This window comes from Polypterus senegalus, chromosome 10, assembly GCF_016835505.1.
Source record: "Polypterus senegalus isolate Bchr_013 chromosome 10, ASM1683550v1, whole genome shotgun sequence".
NCBI classification, from domain to species: domain Eukaryota; kingdom Metazoa; phylum Chordata; class Cladistia; order Polypteriformes; family Polypteridae; genus Polypterus; species Polypterus senegalus.
The window spans coordinates 94173909-94198161 of NC_053163.1; the positions used below are offsets into that span (position 1 = coordinate 94173909).

General features: G+C 37.2%; 1 protein-coding gene across 2 annotated transcripts; it reads right to left on the reverse strand.

Moving 5' to 3' along the window:
- Window positions 1-1378: 1378 nt before the first annotated feature.
- LOC120537343 (G-protein coupled receptor 143-like) lies at window positions 1379-17721 on the reverse strand. Of its 2 annotated transcripts, none has more exons than XM_039766227.1 (9): window positions 17391-17721; window positions 13168-13277; window positions 12677-12774; window positions 11941-12033; window positions 11555-11664; window positions 6495-6603; window positions 5983-6100; window positions 4019-4277; window positions 1379-1846 (listed from the first exon to the last, which is right to left on the reverse strand). In XM_039766227.1, the coding sequence occupies exons 1-9, from the start codon at window positions 17629-17631 to the stop codon at window positions 1716-1718; spliced, it is 1269 nt and encodes a 422-aa protein (XP_039622161.1). In that variant the 5' UTR covers window positions 17632-17721; the 3' UTR covers window positions 1379-1715. The 2 variants fall into 2 exon arrangements, with proteins under 2 accessions (XP_039622161.1, XP_039622162.1); XM_039766228.1 differs by lacking the exon at window positions 17391-17721 and adding an exon at window positions 16127-16448.
- Window positions 17722-24253: the final 6532 nt, after the last annotated feature.

The following is a 24253-nucleotide window of genomic DNA, read 5'->3' on the forward strand; positions in this document are numbered from 1 at the left end:
TCACACACACTTTAAGAGACTTGACTGCCCAGGACATCTTGTGTCAAAACTTTTGGCCAGCAATTGCTGAAAAGATGGGGTTTGTTTCTATAAAATTCAGATAGAAAACATTACTCTGTGATTTTTAAATCTACTGTAAATGTGGGGCGGGTACATTGTGGGGGTTCTGGGCTAGCACTAACACCTTAGCCTTGGTATAAATCTCCACCTGGGGCACTACGTCACTTCTACCACCACCTACGGGAGCTTAAATCTCACCTCCTAAAGATGTACCTATCAGCTAAAGTGTCAACCTGCACGTGTGTGAATGGTCTCTCTGTGATGGAGTAGTGGGTCCTGCCTTACACTCAGTGCTTCTAGGATTGGCCAACATCCACCTTAAATCCAAACTGGATTAAGCTGATTTAGTAATGGAGTGTTAGGAGAGATCACCAACATTGTAGTTGTGACGTATGAAATGTTATTTAACAATGTAAATATCCAGCCACCCAGTAAACAAAGTAAATATAGAAAAGTATAAAATATATTTATGAATGTTTCCCCATGCATTTCTCATTCTCAAGTTTAAACATTACTAAACAAACAGTGCCTTCACCTGAGGTATGGAGTGTCAGCTTTCAGGCCATGCCACATGTACACTAAATATCGGTTGTTGGGCTGAGAACTAGCACACGCACACAGGAGAAACTTGGACACATAAGCTGCAGTCGTATTTGCGAGTGTATTTTCCATCATGAAAATCCTTTGGGATATCCAGACAGAATTGAACAGCACAATATTTAGTGACTAAATACTTTACTGTGAGAAGCCTGCAAGCAATTACAAAATATCTAACAACAGGAAATTTTATAAGATGTGGGGAAAAAATATGCAATGAATATCAATTTTTTCCAAATTGTATCCAGTATTCTGGCGTTTTGATGGAGGTGTGGTGAAAAACTTGCAGAAGAAAGAAGCTACCAGGGAGTACAATTGCCTGCTGTACTAAATGCTTGTCAATTTTGTTTTTTACAAGATTAGGAAATTGAAGACTGCTACCTTCATAACACACTCAGAGCCCAAAGGACAGCGTCACCAGTGAAACAGGAAAGTCCCTCTCACTGTGAGCCATTTACAGTGTAGTGCGCTCGACGTGTTCCAGGCTGAAAGATCAGGACATAAAGAGTATTAGCAAAATGTTGCACCAATTGAGAAAAACAGCAGTGCCTACATTTTAGGTCACTTCTGTCAGTACACCACCCTGCTAAATATCTCAAAGTTGTACTGTGTGTAAATTTTTACATATTTACGATTTATGTGTTTATCTATAGTACTATAGAGTGCAAAAATTATACGTAAAGGGTAGGGGGTTTCATAATATATTTAGAGGATTCATTAATCTCACAATAGCCGATTTATTGCGGCACAAATATACACTTGGCAAGGAACAGAATCCTTCTCAGCTTTTAAAGGTTACACCAAGATGAATGAAATGAAAGCAGTTTAAGATAAAACTAGAGATGTAAGAGCTACTAGAGCACTTAGGCTGTTACTTGTTAAATAAATAGCAAGCACAGGTTTAAGTAAAGTTAGGGTTGAAGCCCTTGGGGGATTGGGGGGGGGGTTTGTTACAATTCCAAAAATACAAGCTTTTTCTTTTTTCAGCAAACATCACTCAGAGAGCTAAACTGTGCCATTGCACTAAATCTTTGAGCAGCCAGCAAGCCCCATTGCAGTCATGCTCTCAAGACCATCCATCTTCTTCCTCTGTCCGCAGTGCATTTGCTTTCAGCCATTCCTGGGGCAGATCTTTCACAGCAAATTGCGACAAGCCAGTGTGCTGGCTTTGTATCTTGATAAGCACTATCTGAAACATAAAAAGGCAAAATTAGGACAGATAAAAATAATAATACAACAGATTGCAGGGACTAGACTTGTGGAATGTCAATCTAATGTGCCACAGATCTCAAAAAAAAAAAAAAAAAAAAAAAAGGCTGACATTTGAACAAACACAATGTTCTGTTCTGTCATGACAAATGTTTTATTTATGTAGACAAAAAAAATCAAAATGACCAGGAAGATACTCTGTAAAGAAAATTAATGTTACAGTATGTTGATCGCATGGAAGACATGGCTACTTTTCTGTATCATGAAGTGATTGATTAATAATCTACATGTAGAAACCAGGACACATCTGACTGTGACAAACCTTTACCATTTTGTTTTGCTAACAGGCAATCAGTTTGATCCTTAAATCCTATAATAAGCTAAGTAAGTCTACAAAACTAGAGAAAAGACTATTCTGCCATTTAAGCTTGTTTTGTTTGCTAATGTTTCTTAATAGCTCATCCAGGTACTCTTCAAAAGAAGCTTAAACAGAAATCTGGACCACATGACTTGGCAGTTGTGTGAAGTGCTTCCTAGCTTCAGCCTTAAATATACCCCAGACTTCCACTGGTGCCCTCAGGCATGTAGTTCATGATTTAATCAAATGAATTCTAGTGGGTCAACATTATCCATACCTTTGAGAAATTTGAAGACCTGGATTTGGTTCCCACACAGTCTTCTCTTCTTATGGCAAACCAGGTTAAATTCCTCAAACTTGTCAAAACAGAACATGCTCTTTAGTCCTGGGTTGTACTTGTAAGCTCTGCCTTGTGCAACTTGTTCAAACTTTTTTGCAGCATTTTGACCAGAGGTGCACACTGTATTCCAGCTATAGTCACATTAGCGCATTACACAATCTGAGCAAAACAGCCTTTGATATAAATTGAAGTTTTACAATACAAAAATATAACATATTAGGCTAACTGCTTCTGCACATTGCCTAGATGAGAATGTTGTGTTCAAGGTAAATCTTCAAATTCTTTTTGGAGGACGCTTCCTGTGAGTCATCACCTCCAATCTTGCATTTATAATTAACATCTCTTTTCCTGATGTGTGTCAGTTTGCTAAATTAAACTGCACGTTTCAAGTGTTTGTCCAGTTTTGAAGGTGCATTTTTTGCTGCCTCGTCACTATCTTCTAGCCCTCCAAATTTAATATTGCTCCAAGGACAGATATTCAGACAATCTAGATGAACAGGTCATTCAGCCCAACAAGGCTTACCTGTCATATCCACTTGATTTATTTATTTATTTTATTTGGAAGAATTAAGTCTAGTTTTGAAAGACCCTAAAGTCTTACTGTCTACCACACTATTTGGTAGCTTATTCCAAATATCTATGCTTCTCTGTGTAAAGAAAAACAGTAATATTTGTGAGGAATTTACCCTTACAATTTGAATCTGTGTCCCCGTGTTCTTGATGAATTAAATTTGAAAATAACGGTCTTGACTACCTACCTACCTACCTCCCTCCCTCGGGTTTGTGTGTCTCCTGCGGTGGGTTGACAACCTGCACCGGAATTGGTTCCTGCTTTGTACCCTGTGTTGGCTAGGATTGGCTCCATCAGAACCCCCGTGACCCTGTGTTTGGATTCAGCGGGTTAGAAAATGAATGGATGGATGGATTTCTATTGTTTTTTTGTTCCAAATGTTCCACCACTGAGACTGATCTCTCAAACATTGACTGTTTGCCATTTACATACAAGTATGCAGGGACATCTTACTTTGAAGAGTCCAAACTGTGTTTGTTAAATCTAATGTAGCTACATCTCAGAAAAAAAATTGTATAACCTGTGAAAAGATGACAATAAGGGACAAACAGATGGCAAATAGGAGAGAACCACTCCATACATAAGAAAATTAGATGATGGACACAATATATTCAAATCTACAGTATGTAAATTAACATTCTATCAAGGCTTAATTCATATATATACTGTATCTGTTGTAATACTTTGCTAATACCCTTTGTTTATTATATTCTGTCAAAAATACATTTTTTAATAAACTCCAAAGAGCAGCACTGGGATCAAGTTTGTCATTAATTTTTAGTGCTAAAGGTGGATACTTTGCTGACTGTTTTACAAATATGGTACCAAAGTACAGTATCTTAATTAAAGAGGCTATAGGCCAGTGGTGAGGCAGTACACTTACCAGTTTCACTAACAGAGCTCTTCAACTGTAGGTTCAAAGGTTTGATCTCATCACAATCATACTTGTGAAACTTAAAAAGGATTTGCATTGTGCTTTCAAGTTCATTCTCTTCTGTAATGTCTGCTACATGTTCCTCATATGTGGAAGTGATACTTGACATTTGCTTCCACCACCAGGGCAGACAAGGGCCAAAGCCACATCCATTCCATTGATAGAATGCCAAAGACTGGAGAAATGCGTACATGGGGTTTAAGACAACCTGTAATGGCATATAAAACAGGATTAAAATACATTGTTGAGGTCAATAGCACTAATAAAGCAAACAGATCCTAGCATTATAGGAACCAGGACCACAAAGTTTGAGGATGTACGTACTGTATCTAGTTTACAATTGTTCAAAGAACTTCAGGGTTAATAAAAAACTAATGTATCATACATATCATTACATTCCAATTCACATAGAGTTGGGGGACAGTGTTAATCATGGCTGCATAGGAATAAATCAACACAAGATGTGGCTGGGGTACCAGCTTTTTGTAGTGCCTGCTCATGCAGCCACCCACAATCATGTAAGGGTAGTTTAGAAAGGGCAATTAACATGCACATCTCTGATATGCAAGAGGAAGAGCAGATCGTTCAGAGACAGGAATAATGGGAAAATGGTGCACAGACAGGTAACCACTACACCCCCATTACTATCTGTCCTCTAAATTAAATTACATATATAAAATCAAATATATAGGTGAAGGCAGGCTACCAGTTCTGCAATCCAGATTTAAGGAGTTAAATGTTAAAGTGAGGAGCAGGATTGACAAAGTGATATTTTCTGAAGCTCTGCTTGTGTGATGTGCCAGACTGTGCAAAGTTGAGGAGATCAGGTCTAACACATGGCTCAGATGTTGGTGTAGGTTAGCAAGGCATATAATAGTTTTTGGACTTTTTACTAGTGGGGTGGATGGGGGGGCGGGGGCTCAGGGAGTTCGGAACAGGCCAGGTTTGTAACTTCACAGAAGGCAAAAGTATAGCAGTATTACTAGAAATATAAAACAGATCTGACATTTCAAGCCCATAGTAAATAAAATTAATAATATATTAAAAATGGCTCTCTTTTGTGCTATAAGAATCAATGGTAAAAATAGTAGACTGGAGTCATGCTGCTGCACATAATGATAGCAACACTGGCTTAATCAGAGATATGAGGAGCATAACAGATGTATACATATTTAGTTAGGAAACATATATGCTGGGGGAATTGCTATTTATGTAAACAATTTAAATGCTTGTCTGCTTCAGATGGGCAATGAACCAGATCTAAATGAGGATATTTGAACTGGACAAAAAGGTATCAGGGAAAAAGGCCTGATGTTGGAAGTGTGTTAAAGACCACCCAATGCAAACAATAGTGAGAATTTACATCCACCATGCTAAAAGGGTGTCTGCAAGGTTGCTGTATCTCTGTCATTCCAATAGATGGCACATTACAAACATTAACACTGCTTTTCCGAATCCCATAACAAATGGACGTAGGCATTGCACAGTGTACAGCAATAGTTAACACAAAGGTCAAGGTTGATTACTAATATTACTAAGATGTTTAGAAAATATCAATGACAGGAGAAGGCCATCTAGATTTATCATTCTGTAACAAATCAGGAGAAAATTCAGAGGACAGAAGTGTTCAGACATGGAGACAAGAATATATTTCAGTATTTTTGCATAGTGCCCTTCCAAACACTGTGAAATGTAAGTGTTGTAAAGTAAATTATAAGCAAATGCGGCAAAAGTATATTTGGGCGAAAAATGAAGACAGTCAAGGATAAGTGCATTGTACATGCAAAGCAGGACAGGATTATTCCAAATAAAATTTTTTAAATTGTTCAAGTACTTCCTTATACAAAGATTTGGAAAGTTTACATTATACCAACACCACCATACAGGCTTGCTATTGCAACACAATTTGTTACCATAAGGACCCAGGTGACCACAGTTGCTGTGTAAAGGGACTTTGCAAAGGTGAAATTCCAGTCAGGATCAGCATCAATCAGGAACAGTAGAGCCTCAGCTAACAGATTAGGCATCCAACTGTAAGAAGATACCGTACAAAAGTAGATGTGGCAACAGTTAAACATTGGAAGGAATAAAGAATGTTTCCTTCTAATAGCAAGACATGCTTCTAAGAGAAGTATCACACATGATTGGTAGTTAACTCATACTCTCCTTTGTAACACAGTTCATTGGGATAATGTTCACCTACTGAAACATTCCTTGCCTTTGAATACAATTAACTGAAAATAGTAAATGGTTTATATATGTTTGAGGTGTTGCTACAGATCAATACTATTAACATTTTGAACAGTCATCTCTGCTCTGTTTCAAGTCATTAGGAAAAGACTGAATTAAGTTATTTTCCTACAGTTTAATCTATGACTGGAATGCCTTGTGTTAAAGTTGCAGTTAGAACTTACTCATCCCTTACCAAACTGAAAAGGTAATCATGATTTTCTGAAAATACATCTTGATTCTCTTCCTTAAACACCTTTCATCAGCTGTGTAAACTCCACATCTTCTCTTCAACATTGCTGAAACTAAAGAGTTCATACAGCAAGATCATCTTAGAGGAAGAAAATAAATAAAACAGGCTTTTCAGAAACATTGGTATAAATACCCCCCCTTTATTTAATGACTCCAATTTTTCTAGTCATCCTAGTTGGTGGCAGACAGATCTGTCAGGCCAGTGGTTCCTAGCCATCAGAAGCTACAGTATATGGATAACATCACCACCCCTCCTTCAAACTGCACATGCACTTCCAGACTTCTGAAAAGGCTTGAGGAGCTGCTATCATGGGCCCCCATGAAAGTAAAAGCAGTCAACTCCCACAGTCTTTCAATCTGGATAGGGATCAGAAACAATAGTACATCTTTTTCAGTGATGAGGAGAAGATCCCAACTTTGGCAGACTAACCTGTGCAAAGCCTTGGTAGGCTTTACACAGCAGTTCTAACTGATAAACATATGACTGCCTCTGTTACATCAGCTCTCAGATGGCCCGAGATAAAGTGATCCGAGCCTCCTACCAGAAAAATATAAGGTCTAGTGTTATCAGTTCACCTGATACCCATGCCCGAATAGGCCCCTGAAGCTTTGAGACATCAACAACAACATTTATTTATATAGCACATTTTCACAAAGAGAAAAAAAAGACCAAAAAAAAAATTAAATTAAATCAACTCCTCAACACCTGACAAGATGGCCTCATGTTCCAGAATATAGCTTCCCAGTGTATGTAATCTACTTTTTAACAATGCCCAGGACGAGAAATAAAGAAAAAGAGTAGGACAACTACTGTATAGGTTTTTAAATGTTTGAAGCGCTGCGCAAGATGCACATCACACGGCATGGCATGGCATGGTAGCAAGCCAGCAGCTGATCAAACAAAGAGAGGTTTAAGAAAAAAAAAACAAAAAACCACACACTATTTGTCTCCCATTGATCACCGTTTAAGAGGGAGGTTTCAGTGGAGTGACCACATCTCCTTGGGGTGCGTTCAGCCCCCCTCTTCACAATGCGAGTGGCTGAGACCGGGGATGAACCCCCAGTATACTAATATATCAAAACAATTAACTTTATAAAAGGGCAAATAGTTAGTAATTGGTATGTCATAATTGTACATTTTAGTTGTGAACCACACTAGGTTTGAATCTGGTGCTTGGTATTTTTCCCATATCCATGTGGGGCATTCCCCCAAAACTATTCTCTCTTTTCTCCCATATTTCAAAGGCCTGAATTTTACTGCCTTTTCTGCAAGGCCTGCAAGGTCCCCACAATACTAAAAAGCACACAGAGGGTAGGAAAATGAATGGATGAGTTAAAATTATTATATAAAAAAAAAAAAATAGACAACGGACAAGATTTGCATATAGAAGTTCACATTAATTCCTCAAAATAAAGGGCTTAGCAGAGATTATATATGTAACACTTGCTTTAGAGATTTTTCCAACTTCAAGTTGAAACTTCACACCGTAATACTGGTCTTTTTAAATACCAAAGCAACAATGTCCAAAAAGTCTGGGTTTTGTTCAGTACATCAATGCTTTATTTTCTGCAGGTTTCAGATAACATATTATCCATTTTGTGATCACAGGAATGGTAGAATCAGTCAGAGCAGAAGTACTGATAATGTTGGATCCAACTCTGAGACAGGTCAGCCCTTTATAGTAGGCACACAAAAGAAAAACAGTTTATCATCTCCTACTGATAGGATAATGAGTCTTTGGAATTTGGTTCAAATTATGCCTGGAGAAAACCTACACAAATGTGCAAACTCCCCGCGGATGCCAGCAAAGACCGCAATTAAATCAGGGGTCCAAAATGCTACAACATATATCTCCACCTTACTTTATACATTGGCCTATTAGTGAAATGCATTTAATTTATATAAAAAAAAACACCCTGGAAAATCAGACTTTGGTCACAAACAAACCATATAAACACCGTTTATATGGGGAAAGAGAAAATTGACACTAAAATTAAACATCACCTTTCCAAGCAAGTCATTTTATTTAGATAGCACATTTAAAACATTAGTTGTACCAAAGTACTGTACAATAGACCAAAAATACACTAGAAATATATAAAATATACTGAAGACAATAAAAACCAATATGCAACAAAATAAGAAATCAAATAGAATAAATTGGGAAATAAATAAAAATAAGTAAACACAAACCAAGATACAAGAGTAAGCAAAATTAAAAGTCAATGAATAAAAATAAGACTTCAAGCGAGATTTAAACATGTCAATAAACCTGAATAATCTTAACATGTTGGGGAATTTCATCCCACAGCCTGGGTGAAGCAACAGTAAAATAATCACCTTTGGACTTTAGACATGACAGTGAAATGAACAGCAACTGTTGCTTTGATGGCTCAAGACACCTTGGAAGATTCTAAGACACGGAGCCAGACCATGCAGGGCATTAAAAAACAAAAAAAGTTTAAATTGGATTCTAAATTTTACTGGTAGCCACTGCAGTGTGAACACCACTAGGAAAATATGATCGCTTTTCTTTGTCTAAAATGACACAGCCAGGCTTTTACAGGCACAAACTGTACGCTCTGTATGGAAGCTTATGGTTGCCACAGGTTGAGAGAATTACAAAAGCCCAGTATGGATGTGATAAATACGAGCATGACTGTCTCTAGGTTCCCGAGAGAGAAAATGGTTTCAAGTCTGGCAACAAACCTTTATTGTTAAAAAAAATTTACAACTGCCTTCACTGAAATCAGTAAAACAGATAGTCAAAGAGAACAAGATTTTTTAATGGGTGGGCTTAGATATACAGAACGTGGCCCAAACTGATCTTTAAAGGTCTGTAATGAAGCCGGGGGACCAACTATTTTCAGTTCTTCTCTCGATAAGCTGGAAGGAGTTAAATTCCATTAAGTTTTTAATATCTTGAAGACAAATTCTAAAGAACTAAAAGAGATGAGCAAATGGCAAGTTTTAATGTAAGATAGATAGAACAGTGTAACATTAGCTTTGCATTGAAAGGTGTAGCAATTTCAGACAGATCCAAGGGTAAATGTGTAGGGGGTGGTTGGTCTAAGAGGAAAGGGCATCATCATCATCAAGTTCTTCCATGTGAACCCTGAAAACCATGAGGGCTGTTTAAGGTCATTTATGTTAGGTAGAATGCCTAGAGGGGGCTGAGCGGTCTCGTGCCTTCCAGATTTTAATTTTTTTTTCTCCAGCCATCTGGAGTTTTTTTTTTTTCTGCCCTCCCTGGCCATCGGACCTTACTTTTATTCTATGTTAATTAGTATTGCCTAATTTTATTTCTTATATATTTTGTCATCCTGTAAAGCTCTTTGAGCTACATCACTTGTATGAAAATGTGCTATATAAATAAATGTTGTTATAAAATGGATCGTTGTGGTACCCCATGGCTAAGGGATACAGGTAGGGAGGTGTGCCGATTTATACCAAATGAAAAAGGCCCAAACCAATCTAATGCTGTTCCTTGGATACCCATAGTATTGCTAAGCCATTCCAAAATATTGGGATTAACTGTATTAAAAACAGTACTAAGGTTAAGCAAGATTAAAACCGCATTACATCCACTATCAATCATGAGTAGCAAATCATTTGTAACCTTAAGGAGTTCTGATTCAGTACTGTGCACAGGCCTAAAAACCAGACTGGAATACAGCGACACTGTTCTGGTGGAAACAAAAAACACAACACACCACACATATACTACTTTTACCAGGGCCTTTAAAGGAAGAATAAAATGTAGAAATTGGTCTGCAGCTAGTGGGAAGTGTTTGGTCTTGATGTGGCTTTTAACCATAGGCTGAATCACTGCATGTTTAAAACAAGAAGGAATAGTGCCATTTGCTAATGTGGCGTTTGTGATGGTCAATATCCTGGGGCCAGTGGTTATTAGGACTTCTTTAAAAAGGCATGCAGGAAGAGCACAACAATGGCTTCACCTAAGAAACATCATATAGCTGAGAAAGGGACACGAGTTCAAACTGAAGGGAGAAATAAGATGGCAGTGGGGACACAGGAGAACTGCATTATGGTGAGGAAATCTGTGACTTGATTTTATAAAGGAAGATTTCTGAAACGTGCATGTTTCAGTGGTAATCTCAGTAAGACCAATAGTAGAGGGGGGCTGAGTAGTGTATTGATGGCATTGAGAAGAATTTTAGGCCTATAAGAAGTTTCTCTCCCCCTCCCCAATTAAACTGGAAAAATATTTAATTTCTGTATTTTTAAAATATTAATATATAATTTAGAAGCATCTGAGAATGTCATAAGAAATCTGAATAGTCCCCCTACCAACTTTCACTCAGCTTTCCTGCACTCCTACCTATGGGAATGTGTGGTGCTCTTAAACTTCGGTTGAGCTTTTCCAGAAGTTCTTTTTAACTTGAAAGGAACAATAGAATTGAGTATTATATTGCAGATGAAATTAAACTGACAATCTCCTCTAATTCAAAGCAAGATAGGCTACCATCAGTAGGATGGAATACAGATGCAGTATGATAAACATTTGGAAAAAAAGCCTGGGTGATGGAATTGTTATTTGAGCAGGAACAATGTTGGGACAGAGAAAGACTAAATGGTGTACGTAAAAAGTAAGGACACAAACACGATAGGTTTATGAGTAGACAAACAAGCATCAACTACGTGATCAACAGGTAAACCTAATGACAAAACCAAGCTGAATGCATGCCCACGATCATGAATAGAATCAAACATAACCTACTAAAATTTGAAGGCTGTCTGTATTATAACATGGTAGTGCCAGTTATTTCCTGGGGAAAACAGATATAGAACAAATAACAGATCAAAGTTTACCATTTTTTTATCCAAGATAAAACAAAGATGAGTTCACTCAAAAACAGGACTATGAACATCAACACTTCATGTAATTAAAGATTCAGTGCTAAGAGATCACAGTATTCGGTTCTGGTGCTGAACAGGAGTAAACAAAAGTGGATTGCAATTCTATTACCAAATATACACACCTGATAAAATGGATAGAGAGAGAAGGATCATATCGATTAATGCTACGAGCAGAAGAGGCAAGTAGGTGCCGATGTACTGGGGAATGGCAACATCAGGGTCATGATTATAGCTGTCAGGACAACATCCAAGTAAAAGATCAGAATGTTACAATAACCCTAATAAAAAAAAATTTAAAAAAGCATGCATAGTTTTCTTATAACATATTGATCCCATTTGTTAAAAATACATCTTCCCAAATAGGTAATAAACTATAATTTTTTTCACCATGTCACAACTGCACCCACACCATTCTTTAAATTTTCCCCTTCAAAATTAAAATTTTAATCTAGAAGACTCTGATTAAAGATGGATTACATGGCTCCCTGGAGCACATAACACGTGTTACCTTTGAAAAGGACTCTGAGTCAGGATCACCACTCCAGGAACACAAAAGAAAGCAGACATCCCCCAGGATAGCATATGATAAAAAGGAATCATACTGGCAAGAAAGTACAAAAAAATAAATAAATAATAACCCAGATGTTTGTGATCTTACAGAAAGTGTCAGTGCGTTATAAGACACGCAGAACTGGCATGAGCCACTCTTTATATAAAATTGATGACTCAGGCGTCGCCACGAGTGGCAGCCTTTCCAGCAGCTCCGTGTATGACTTTATCTTTCTACTTGTGAATTTCCCCTTGGGATTAAATAAGAATCTATCTATCTATAAGAAACCTGTGCTTTTAGCCATGTGCTTAAGAAAGATGCATGTGGATCCTAAAATAATCACAGAGTTATGCAATGGTTTGGTGCTGCGGACGAGAGGCACTTTAAGAACAATAGCCTTCTCAAGTTATAATGAGAAGTACTACTGAGACTGGTGTTCAGCAAAAATACAAAAAAGGAATGTTAAAGATATTGTCAAGACACAGAACTTTCTGCACAAATCAAGAAACTTAAAATTGTGCATATTTCCTGAAAAGGAAGAATTCTTATTCTTCCAAATGCTAGTTTAAAGTACTGTACATTTTACACAACCATTTGGATATAGTACATTTTACAGTTTCAGCATAGATATACTAAATTTTTCATAGAATTACATCTACTACATGTTACCAAATAGTTTATGGTTTTCCCTCACCGTACTTTATTCAGCTCCTGAACTTGACAATACACTTCAATAGAATAAAACAGCATCCACCACATCTGAGCTCCAAGTAAGAAAAACTGGATCCACAGCTGCAATGTAATACCACACAAGTGAGTTTTATAAAATTTCACATGTTGCCCATCACTTTTGAATTACTTATTATGACCCATTGTACATCTTTGATTTTAGGAGTTTTTATTCAAACAAAACATGCTGCAGCCACCTAACCACAAAATGCCAAAAGATTTACTAGCCACTGTGTAGAAAGACAACTAACCAACAGTGAAAAATTCTTTTTGAAAATGGATCAAACACAGAAATTCAAGAACATTATTTTCTGAAATATTCATCTATACCTCCAGCCCCACCTCCCGCACAAATACTATGTAGTTTTAGATCAATAAATGAGATATTTAAAAGAGAAAAAAAGTATGTTTATTATAAATTACTATTAAAAAACCAAACACCATTGTGGACCTTACCGAACTGAGGATGCAAACACACTCTAACCAGGCTTGTCTACTGCTGGAAGAAGGCAGTAGAGCATCATCTTGGGAGATGGCAAGCCACATCACAGAACGAACTGCAATTCCTGTTGAAAGCACAACAGAAGACACCATTAATTGCAAATTGGTATCCTGGAGGTTATTATTCTAGAAGCAAAATAAAAACAAAGGGACTAAAAAGATTAATTCACGGCTGGCAGTAAAGCCTAACGGCTAAGGAATAGAATCAGATCATACTCTCCAATCCCACCACCAACTCACTTCATCCGAGGTAGACTACAAAGCTCTACAGGAAAGAACACCAACATGGTGCCCATCATAAGAGGTACTATAAACAAAAAGGAGGATCGCCATTTACCAGTTTTATGAGAACTTAGTCACTAGGGATGTTAAAGGAAAGCGCAAGATGTGGCCTGGTGTCTGGAGATTTCATTTCTGCGTACTCTTTTCATGTATTGCTCCTAGCTGATGGAATGAGATGTACACTCCAATTCAAACGGCCAGCTCCCTCAGTGTGGTAAAGAAGAATTTGAAGACTTGTTCTGTGAATATCTTTCTAACTAAAACTCATTTTTATGTTAGCTTCTTTATACTCAAAATTAATTAGTTTTGTTTGGTTTAGAACTTTTCACTTGTGACAAACGTTTGTAACCTTGTTCTGAAATACTCATTTTTCAAGACAGTTAAGAACCTGATGTTGTTCAACAATGTCTGACTCTTTTGTAATTCACTTTGGATAGAAACGTCTACTAAGTGCATAAATGCAAATATAAAAGTAAATAGTCGTGGTGGAATTTTAGCAGTTTTTCATAGCAACTTTAAAACGTTAAATGTATTCCATGCAATCATTTTAGAAGAGAGGTACAAGACAGCAAAAAGAGAAAGTGGTTCCCAGAAATAGACCAGTTTTACTTCCTTCTATTGTGCATAATGTAAAAACTTTAAACAGAAATAAAGTAGAAAATTACTTGTGTGACACATCAGCCCTCCATTGGCATTAGCAGAAAATTGAAATGCAGACTGGTTAAATAAGAAATGATTACAGATTACACAATAATTAATCTGTGGGGACATACTCCAATCTATATAAATGCCAAAAAATACTTTGATATAGTGAGTAAATATGTGAAATTTGCAAAGTACACAGATGTTACCAGAGATAGCAAGAAGAATTCAAGATAGAAAATTTTTTAACCTGGGCAGAGACGTGGAAGATTAAAATTTAACACAGACAGGAGATGTGTTTGCAGAAAGAAAATTATATGCATTCAAACAATGAACACTGACCTACAAGGAACAAAAAAAAAAAAATCTAAAAAGGATTTTGGAAGTCAGAATGACTCCATAGTCTCATTCTACAGGCAATGTAGAAAATCAATTAACCACCTAATATTTCATTATGTTGCAAAAACTATTAAACAAAAATATACAGACCGTAGTTTTAAATCTCACATTATACTGCCAAGACCACATTTAAAGTATTGTAAACAATTTTGGACACAATGGTACAAATAGTAGCAATAGCAGAAGGGCGAAGAACAGCCAAGAGTATCCCTGTGCTAATAGGCGTTTCAAACTCTGACAGACTAACGGAATTAGATCTGTTTAGTTTTGAGCAGAGCTAGCCAGCTAGGAAACTAGTGGAGGTCTTCAAAATTCTTAAATATATCAATAAAACTGACCTGAAAAAAAAAAATTCAGGGAAACGTACCAGAAGATAATGTGGAAAAATAATGGAAACTGTATTTGTAATACAAAGTAGTTTAGACAGTTGCTGGTGGTAATCTGAAATTAGCTACCATTATTATCATTGCTTTTAATTTGGCACACATCTTTATTCAGTGTGACTGAGATGATCAATATTCATTACAGTTGTTAACATACCTTTTTTGGTTTTAACTGTGGCACAGTCAGCTTAAGCAACTTACCACGTGTCCTACAGGAAGTTTGAGGCAGAACCATGAGTACAGTATGTTGATGAGTACCTAGTATGTTGTCATTATGACGATTTCCCAGCTCACATAACAGTGTCCAGTCAAACTGTGAACCTGTAAGCCTAGGTGAGATCACAGATACAGGAGAAGTAGTAGTTGTACAGAGAGTAACCGATTCTCAACTAGAATGATGTACAGAGCAGTTGTGCCCCTTACTTAACAACCTAAGACAGAATGATGTGTGGGGCTTTGGAGCAGAAGTGAAACAGACTTTGACATGAGACCCCGTTTTAATACTGTAACAGGATACACAAGCTCTGAAAGCCTGTCACAGTGGAATTCTAGCATCCACATTACAACATACACTTTCTTTTGCAGGTAACTCATTTATGGTAGACTGCCTTATGACCAGTTGTGGCTACAAGTGAACTAGCCCGGGCACAATTGTAGGTTGGACCTATAAGGGCTAGCTTGATCCGTTACAATGCCTACTAAAGACAACTTGGTACAAACAATGTTTATTTCTTAGCATATATTCATACAAACGATGTAGCTCAAACTGCTTTACAAGGATGTCAAAGAAGCAGTTATATGAAAAGGACAGCCAAATTAAAATTAGACAAAAAATACATAGTTTATAAAAATAAATGATGCACACTTACATAATATTTGATTTAGAAATATAGTCCTTAAATAAAATACCAAATACAAAACAAGCCCATAATATTAATATTTAAATCAATACCCAATTAATATTTTATATATTGCTTGTATTTGTCACTAAAATACACACAATGGCCAACAAATTAAAAAAAAAATAGCAAATGATATCTTATAATACCAAAGGAGAGAAAATTCAATTCCCATCATATCAGCTAAAAGTCATATTTTGTATACATAAACATTTAAAAACTGCGATCTTTAATAAATATTACATCTAAAATTTTTTAGAAGTGGTCAGGGAATGTAAAAAAACTCTATTTAACAATCAACACACTTACCTTAGACAAAAACAAAGACATCAATCCTGTTATGCGAATGAACAAGGCCCACTTAAACCAGCGGCATGGTGTGTAAATACTGTACTTGTAATGTTAAAAATGAGACTAATGAAGCTACTTTATTTATAAATACTAGAACATTCTCAAAACTGCTTGATCCAATTCAGAGCCACAAGAAAACAGCCTGACAGCACTTCAAAAGTGGCAAGAACCAACCATCAATTGAATACCGGTTCATCTCAGCAGGTATTCCTACACACCAACAATTAACCAGGGATGTGGAAAGGAAACCCCCACATAGTCACAGAAAGGATGTCCATCCATCCATTTTCTAACCCGCTGAATCCGAATACAGGGTCACGGGGGTCTGCTGGAGCCAATCCCAGCCAACACAGGGCACAAGGCAGGAACCAATCCTGGGCAGGGTGCCAACCCACCGCAGGACACACACAAACACACCCACACACGATGTGCAAACTGAAATTGTGCAATGACAAAGAGTAGGATTCGAATGCAAGACCCTGGGTCTAAGAGGCAGCAGCAGTAAACACTGTACTGTAAAACTAAATACCAGAAATAAAAAAGGATTACATTTCTTTGAGAAAAAAGTTTAAAGACAAAACAAATTATAAAATGCAACCTAATGAGAAAGTAATCCTTCTCACCACAGAATACCTGTGTGAAGCATGCGATAATATTCAAAGTAATTTTCAGACATCACCTAATCCAACACATACAAGACTGAACAGCACTAGGAGTGTCATACACACCTACACAAATTGTTCAATAGGTTCATTTCCAATGGTGTCTCACGATACCACTATAGATTTCCCCAACAAATACAAGACATCTGTGCGACCCAATAATAGTAATAGTTTTAATAAGTCTAAAATTGTTTGACAAATGTTGCTGTGTTTAAAAGTCATAATACGACGGAAAATGCGAATACAATCGAGGCGCACACACACAGCCATCCGTAAAAGGTTTAAATGGTTAATTATATGATTTATGAAATTTGTTAAAAGGGCAATATTTACAAATACTTTACTAAAGCACTCAGGAGACAAAATGTACACTTCACGCCGAGGTTGTCCGTTAATAATCCACATCATAATAAAATGTAGCTGCACGTGTCAAGGTATTCGACTTGGCGCCTTTTGTGACCGGAATCTGGGCCAGGGGTCGGGCACCCTCACCAGCTGTGGGAAGTCTCTCCTGGGTGAGATGTGGCTGGTGCTACTCCATTTGAGTAGAAGCATCTTACCGGCGGTACCCAGGGCGCTGCAAGTCAACACGAGTCCGATAATTCGCGGCAGGTCACCAGCACGCTGCGGTACATTGAAGCGCTTCCTGTGAACAAGTCGCTGCCAGGCGAACCCAGTTAGCGCCACCAAAGCACAGCCCAGACCGAGACCGTGTAGAAGCGTCGCTTCCAGACCAGATACCAGCTTACTGGAAGTAAAAGCATCCGGAGTGCACGCGCCGGGGAGCTGGAAAGAAGCCATGGCGTGGGGGGTCGAGGGGGTGGCGACTCCTCTCCTGAAATATTCCGCGAAGCTCAGCTGCGCACGCGCCGTTCAAATGCGCGGTATACGTGACGAACCAGGCCAGGCTGGAGGTAAATCCCAGAGCTATGGATAAGCTTACTCAACATTTAAAGAGAGTTTAACTTGTTTAATTTTGCTTTTTCATGGAGAGTCTGGTTTGCTGCGTCGAAAGCCTCAAAGTGTTATAATAGTATATTAGAGGCTGCATAAGCGACTGCCCTCACGTACGGAGCAAATTTCCGACTGCGCTCGGCTTGGTTTTCAACAATTAACTCAATTGTTCTGTCTGTCATTGTGCTGTATACAATAATTGGCATAGATCATATTACAATATCAAAATGACTGCTCATTTAATGTAGTTTATTGGCATAAAGGGTTGTGGGACTGCAGGTGCACACCGCCACTACCAATGTGACATGGACCCAGTCTGCCTTGTCCTGATCTTGGCTACAGTATAAATGCGTTGGTGTCCTCGGTGATGAAACATTAGTATTTGGCACTATACAGAACTAAGGTGGATGATATATTTCAGTTTATAGCCAACAAAGATGACCACTTAGTCATTTACAGTATTTACCATCTATTAAGAAGCAAACTTAATGGAATGTGTTCCATGCAAGTTTACAAAAAATGTACTGCCATAAAATTATTGTTTAAAAAGAATCCAACAAGTAAAATCTAGTGATTTGTTTTGGAGTTTTATTGCAAGTAGAGTCTGTTACATTTTCAAATTTAATTTCTTATTCTTTGTAATTTTCTACTCTCAGCTCACATGTTTTGTAAAATGGCTTTTACCACTGATAGTTTATGTCTGTACAGTATACTACTGAATTTAAATCTTGGTCATGGGACTGCACCAGAATTTTGTTTGAAAAGAAATTTTGAAATAAAAAGTAGCCAAAGTAACAAGCAGAGAATTGTAACCGGTAAGTCAATAAACAAATAATCAAGGCTCAACTTGTAAAAAGTGAAGCAGAGAGGAGAAGAAAAATCTAAAACCAATACACACGTAACTAGAGCCAAAACATTAATCTTAAATCGTACTCAAAAACCAGAGCTTGACTTAGTTAACCAGAATTTACTAAGTATAGAAAAGGAATAATAGTTAAAGGTTTGAGTTGAATTCAATCAAGGACAATTAGGAAGTACATGAGGCAACCTTTATACGCTTGGCACGGGTATGTTATGCACCGTACACCTCTGGTTGACCTTGCCTAGAAATTGCATAGCAACTACCACTAAAAACCTCTCAGAATAGTGGCACCCATAAGAGTGAGCAGCGTTATTTTAACAAGGCTGATCAGGAGAAGAGGCGTGGTCAGGAATTCATAAAAAAGTAAAAAATGGGAGATTGTTAGCACAGGCAACAAAAACCAAGACATTAAGAAAAACCCAAAGTTAAAATGCTCAAAAACAAAGTTGTAACCAAAAGTACACAAAAAGAACACGCTTGTCAGAGTTTATTTGTGAACTTGAAAAGCAAAGTTCTGTATCAGGTGACCTTTTAACCCAGCACAAAGTTGTTTTTGGGTAGCAATCACTGTAATCAGGCCCAAAACCCCAAAGACTCCTTAGAGACAGGAAGACAAAATAGCAGCACTTGTGATAAACAAAACATTGGCGGAAATGGTTTAATAATATTACAAAGTCTAAATAACGCACAGAAAGTTAATTTCAATACAACAGGTAGACTCTCAGAACTCAAAAACATACATAAATAGTGCATAGGTATAAACATTTACCCCCAAAAAAGGAGAATAAATTATCCTTTTTGTAACAACAAAATGGCATCACGGGAGAGGCATTACTTATTTTCAACATCATTAAAAACACAAAAGGCACAAAAATAGATGTTACCACATGATTCCTTGACATCCAAAACCACTAACACAAAGTAACTATTCTTTGAGGTTAAGGTGAATTTATAAAATCAAAAAACAAATGCCTGACCATGACTATGTCTATCTAAAATTTAGATATTCTCCCAGTGTTGTGTAGATTTTTCTCCTGTTATTGTAGTTTCCTTCTACATCCCAAAGATAAGCATGATGGCAAGCCAATTGATCATTCAGAATTAGTCTGGCATGAGTGTGTTGATATTAGATGTTAAAAGCATTTTTGACATAAAAATTGTGGTGGAGGCATAACATAATTTTTCTTTATACAGTATGTTCCATTATTGTGTAAATCTACGTTTTGTGCATTGAATGATGCAAATGCGAAAAGACTTTGTTTTCTGCTCTTTTCCTTTTATTTCTGACCTCACTTTGTCCTGTTATTTTTTCAATTACATCTGGTCCTGATGATTAATTTCCTTTTTTTTTGCGCTAATGCAATCTTTTATTCGTCGAAGTTTCATTTATAACGTATTGTCCTTTATAAGCTTTATATGCACTTAGACACCTGTATCTGTGTGTGCTGCTTCCCTTTACACTACTGATGTTTATTTTGCCCATTCTCTTTCGTCTCATGGTTCTTCTATTTGTCTTTCATGATCTTAACGTGAAGATCACGTATCGTCTCCTAGTCATTCATTCCACAGGATTTTTTTTTATAATAGAGAGATGAGTATACTAAAAAGGAAAGCAAGTAACTTTGCTATTAAGAAAAACTGAATATTTGATATGAATTTTTGCAATAAATATAAAACAATACACCATTTCCAGACCAAAGTAATCCAAATCAGAGTTGCCAGATGCAAGGCCGGAACCCAACTCTGGTGAATGTATCACTTAATTGCAGCGCCCGAACATACAGGCTGCCACACAAGGGTAAATAAGAATTACTGATCAGCCCAATATGCACAATACTGTGAAGAAAACAAGAGTATCCAGAGAAAAATCTACACAGACGATGACTATTTGGATGCTGGGTTTGTTAGTTACAGAGCTAACCAGTGCACCACTATAACAGTGGATAAACACATACAGCGGTGTGAAAAACTATTTGCCCCCTTCCTGATTTCTTATTCTTTTGCATGTTTGTCACACAAAATGTTTCTGATCATCAAACACATTTAACCATTAGTCAAATATAACACAAGTAAACACAAAATGCAGTTTTTAAATGATGGTTTTATTATTTAGGGAGAAAAAATCCAAACCTACATGGCCCTGTGTGAAAAGTAATTGCCCCTGAACCTAATAACTGGTTGGGCCACCCTTAGCAGCAATAACTGCAATCAAGCGTTTGCGATAACTTGCAATGAGTCTTTTACAGCGCTCTGGAGGAAATTTGGCCCACTCATCTTTGCAGAATTGTTGTAATTCAGCTTTATTTGAGGGTTTTCTAGCATGAACCGCTTTTTTAAGGTCATGCCATAGCATCTCAATTGGATTCAGGTCAGGACTTTGACTAGGCCACTCCAAAGTCTTCATTTTGTTTTTCTTCAGCCATTCAGAGGTGGATTTTCTGGTGTGTTTTGGGTCATTGTCCTGTTGCAGCACCCAAGATCGCTTCAGCTTGAGTTGACGAACAGATGGCCGACATTCTCCTTCAGGATTTTTTGGTAGACAGTAGAATTCATGTTTCCATCTATCACAGCAAGCCTTCCAGGTCCTGAAGCAGCAAAACAACCCCAGACCATCACACTACCACCACCATATTTTACTGTTGGTATGATGTTCTTTTTCTGAAATGCTGTGTTCCTTTTACGCCAGATGTAACGGGACATTTGCCTTCCAAAAAGTTCAACTTTTGTCTCATAAGTTTACAAGGTATTTTCCCAAAAGTTTTGGCAATCATTGAGATGTTTCTTAGCAAAATTGAGACGAGCCCTAATGTTCTTTTTGCTTAACAGTGGTTTGCGTCTTGGAAATCTGCCATGCAGGCCGTTTTTGCCCAGTCTCTTTCTTATGGTGGAGTCGTGAACACTGACCTTAATTGAGGCAAGTGAGGCCTGCAGTTCTTTAGACGTTGTCCTGGGGTCTTTTGTGACCTCTCGGATGAGTCGTCTCTGCGCTCTTGGGGTAATTTTGGTCGGCCGGCCACTCCTGGGAAGGTTCACCACTGTTCCATGTTTTTGCCATTTGTGGATAATGGCTCTCACTATGGTTTGCTGGAGTCCCAAAGCTTTAGAAATGGCTTTATAACCTTTACCAGACTGATAGATCTCAATTACTTCTGTTCTCATTTGTTCCTGAATTTCTTTGGATCTTGGCATGATGTCTAGCTTTTGAGGTGCTTTTGGTCTACTTCTCTGTGTCAGGCAGCTCCTATTTAAGTGATTTCTTAATTGAAACAGGTGTGGCAGTAATCAGGCCTGGGGGTGGCTACGGAAATTGAACTCAGGTGTGATACACCACAGTTAGGTTATTTTTAACAAGGGGGCAATTACTTTTTCACACAGGGCCATGTAGGTTTGGATTTTTTTTCTCCCTACATAATAAAACCATCATTTAAAAACTGCATTTTGTGTTTACTTGTGTTATATTTGACTAATGGTTAAATGTGTTTGATGATCAGAAACATTTTGTGTGACAAACATGCAAAAGAATAAGAAATCAGGAAGGGGGCAAATAGTTTTTCACACCAATGTAAATGTCTTTATAAAGCAAACAAGAGTACATTAAAAAAAAAAAATTGTAAACACAATGACTTTCAGTGACAAAGCATAAAGTGTGTAAGACAAAGTAGGCCCATTCTGTTAGGATTTAGTGGCACACCAGGCCTGTTAAGAAAGCAGAGTTAACAGGGTGCAGGCATCTAGCTGCACAAAACCCCCACTTGCATTTCAAACTAAGTAACTGAACTAGAGCTTTTACAAGGATCTTCCTAGACTTTATTTGATAACAAATCAAATTTGGTGTAAATCAGAGGTAATCTCTTGTGTCAGAAAGAGTAATGTTTTCCCTAAGATGCAGAAGGCACAGCAAAAAGCAGCACCACAGCACTGACGAGGATCATACAACAAAGGGAACTCCTGAATGAAGATTCTTTCCCTTGAACCTGGATCAACAACAGGGCAACAACTCCATACAACATTGAACATTATCCATAAAGACTTGGTATTGTAAAACTATTTATCTGTGCCAAAACAAAGCAGAACTCTAAATACCAGTAAACAGTCCGCCTATACGTTATATGTTTATATGTTTGTCTTTCTAGGCAGTCTACGTGCAGTGTTGTGTCAATGTATATGCAGTTGTTATATTTCTATATGCCTTATGTTTACCAATAAACTGCATTAATTCGTTTCTTAAAATGACTGTGCCTCAGTTACCTTGATATAAGTCTAAAAGCCAGTGACTCGCCTCTTACAGCAAAGAAAGGTAGAGTAAATAAAGTAGGAGCCTTGCTGAATTATTGGATTAATTACCAGCATTGCTGTAGGTAAAATTGATAATTAATTAACCACGTTAAAATTTTCCCACATTATTATGGCATCCTCCTGGGTGGCCATCTTATTGATTAATAATCGTTAAAAATTCCTACAAGTGTATATAAAGAATTGTACAGAGGGTAGATAAAGAGACAGCATGGTACAATCAGGATCAGTAAAATTGTTACAGAACAATAAAAATATATTTAAACTTCAGCTGATTGAAATATAAGAAAGAAGGGGTGAGTTTTAAAAAGATTCAAAAGAGCATACCGATTTGTGAACAGTCCTACAAAAATTTCAGATATGACCTTTCAGGAACTGCAGGAAAATTAGTTGAAGCCATTTTAGAAAGCTGAAATTAACGGCTTTGTAAATCAGCAGAAAACTCCTTAACATAACCTGATAACAACTTGTTACATTTGATCTGTGTCAGAAATCAAGAAGCAGAATTTTAAAGTTTATTACATTATATATTCTTAAATTACATAAAGCTCAACATGTGACCCATCACTTACAATAATCTTCTGATGCAGTTCAGGGGTTCTAAAAATAGATATCCCAAAATGGTTAGACGGTTGAAAGAGTCAGAATGAACAAACTTGATTGAGGAAGAACTATATTTTTTCAAATGTAATCATTGCAAAACAATGCTTTTTGGTCAACTTTTGGTAGTAACAGTCATTACATTACTTTTTATCATGTGTTTTTCTTTGTACTGTACTATTTATATAAGACCATGTACAATACAAATGTCTTCTGGTATACTCTACAATGTTAATGAGTGTTGAAAATACATTTCCTGTTTGAAAAATACTGTCAATGAAAGAAAGTCAAGTGAATATGTTAATTAAGGTAATTTCTGTGTAGAAAAATATATGTACTATTGACAGTTTCAGCTGCTGAGTATCAATTTTGATGGCAAGATGCCACAAAAGTGATTATTGCTTTTAAGTTATAAACTGCCACTTTTATATCAAACTTTAAATACAACTTGCTGAAGTTACATTTAATCACGTACATACGGTCTTACTCTGTTTTATTTATACAAATGGTGCAGGCTTACTTAACGCACTTCACTGCAGTTGGACACGGCCAGTTACCTAACCCGGTGAAGCTGTGATGTTGTGGGCTCCGCCCCCTTGAGACACTGAAGAGGCAAACGGTATTTTCTACATCCCATTGGTCAACAGTTCGACGATTGGTTCGCTCTCATTGGTTCGCATAAGTAAGTCCCTATTCCTAGCACGTGGGCTTACA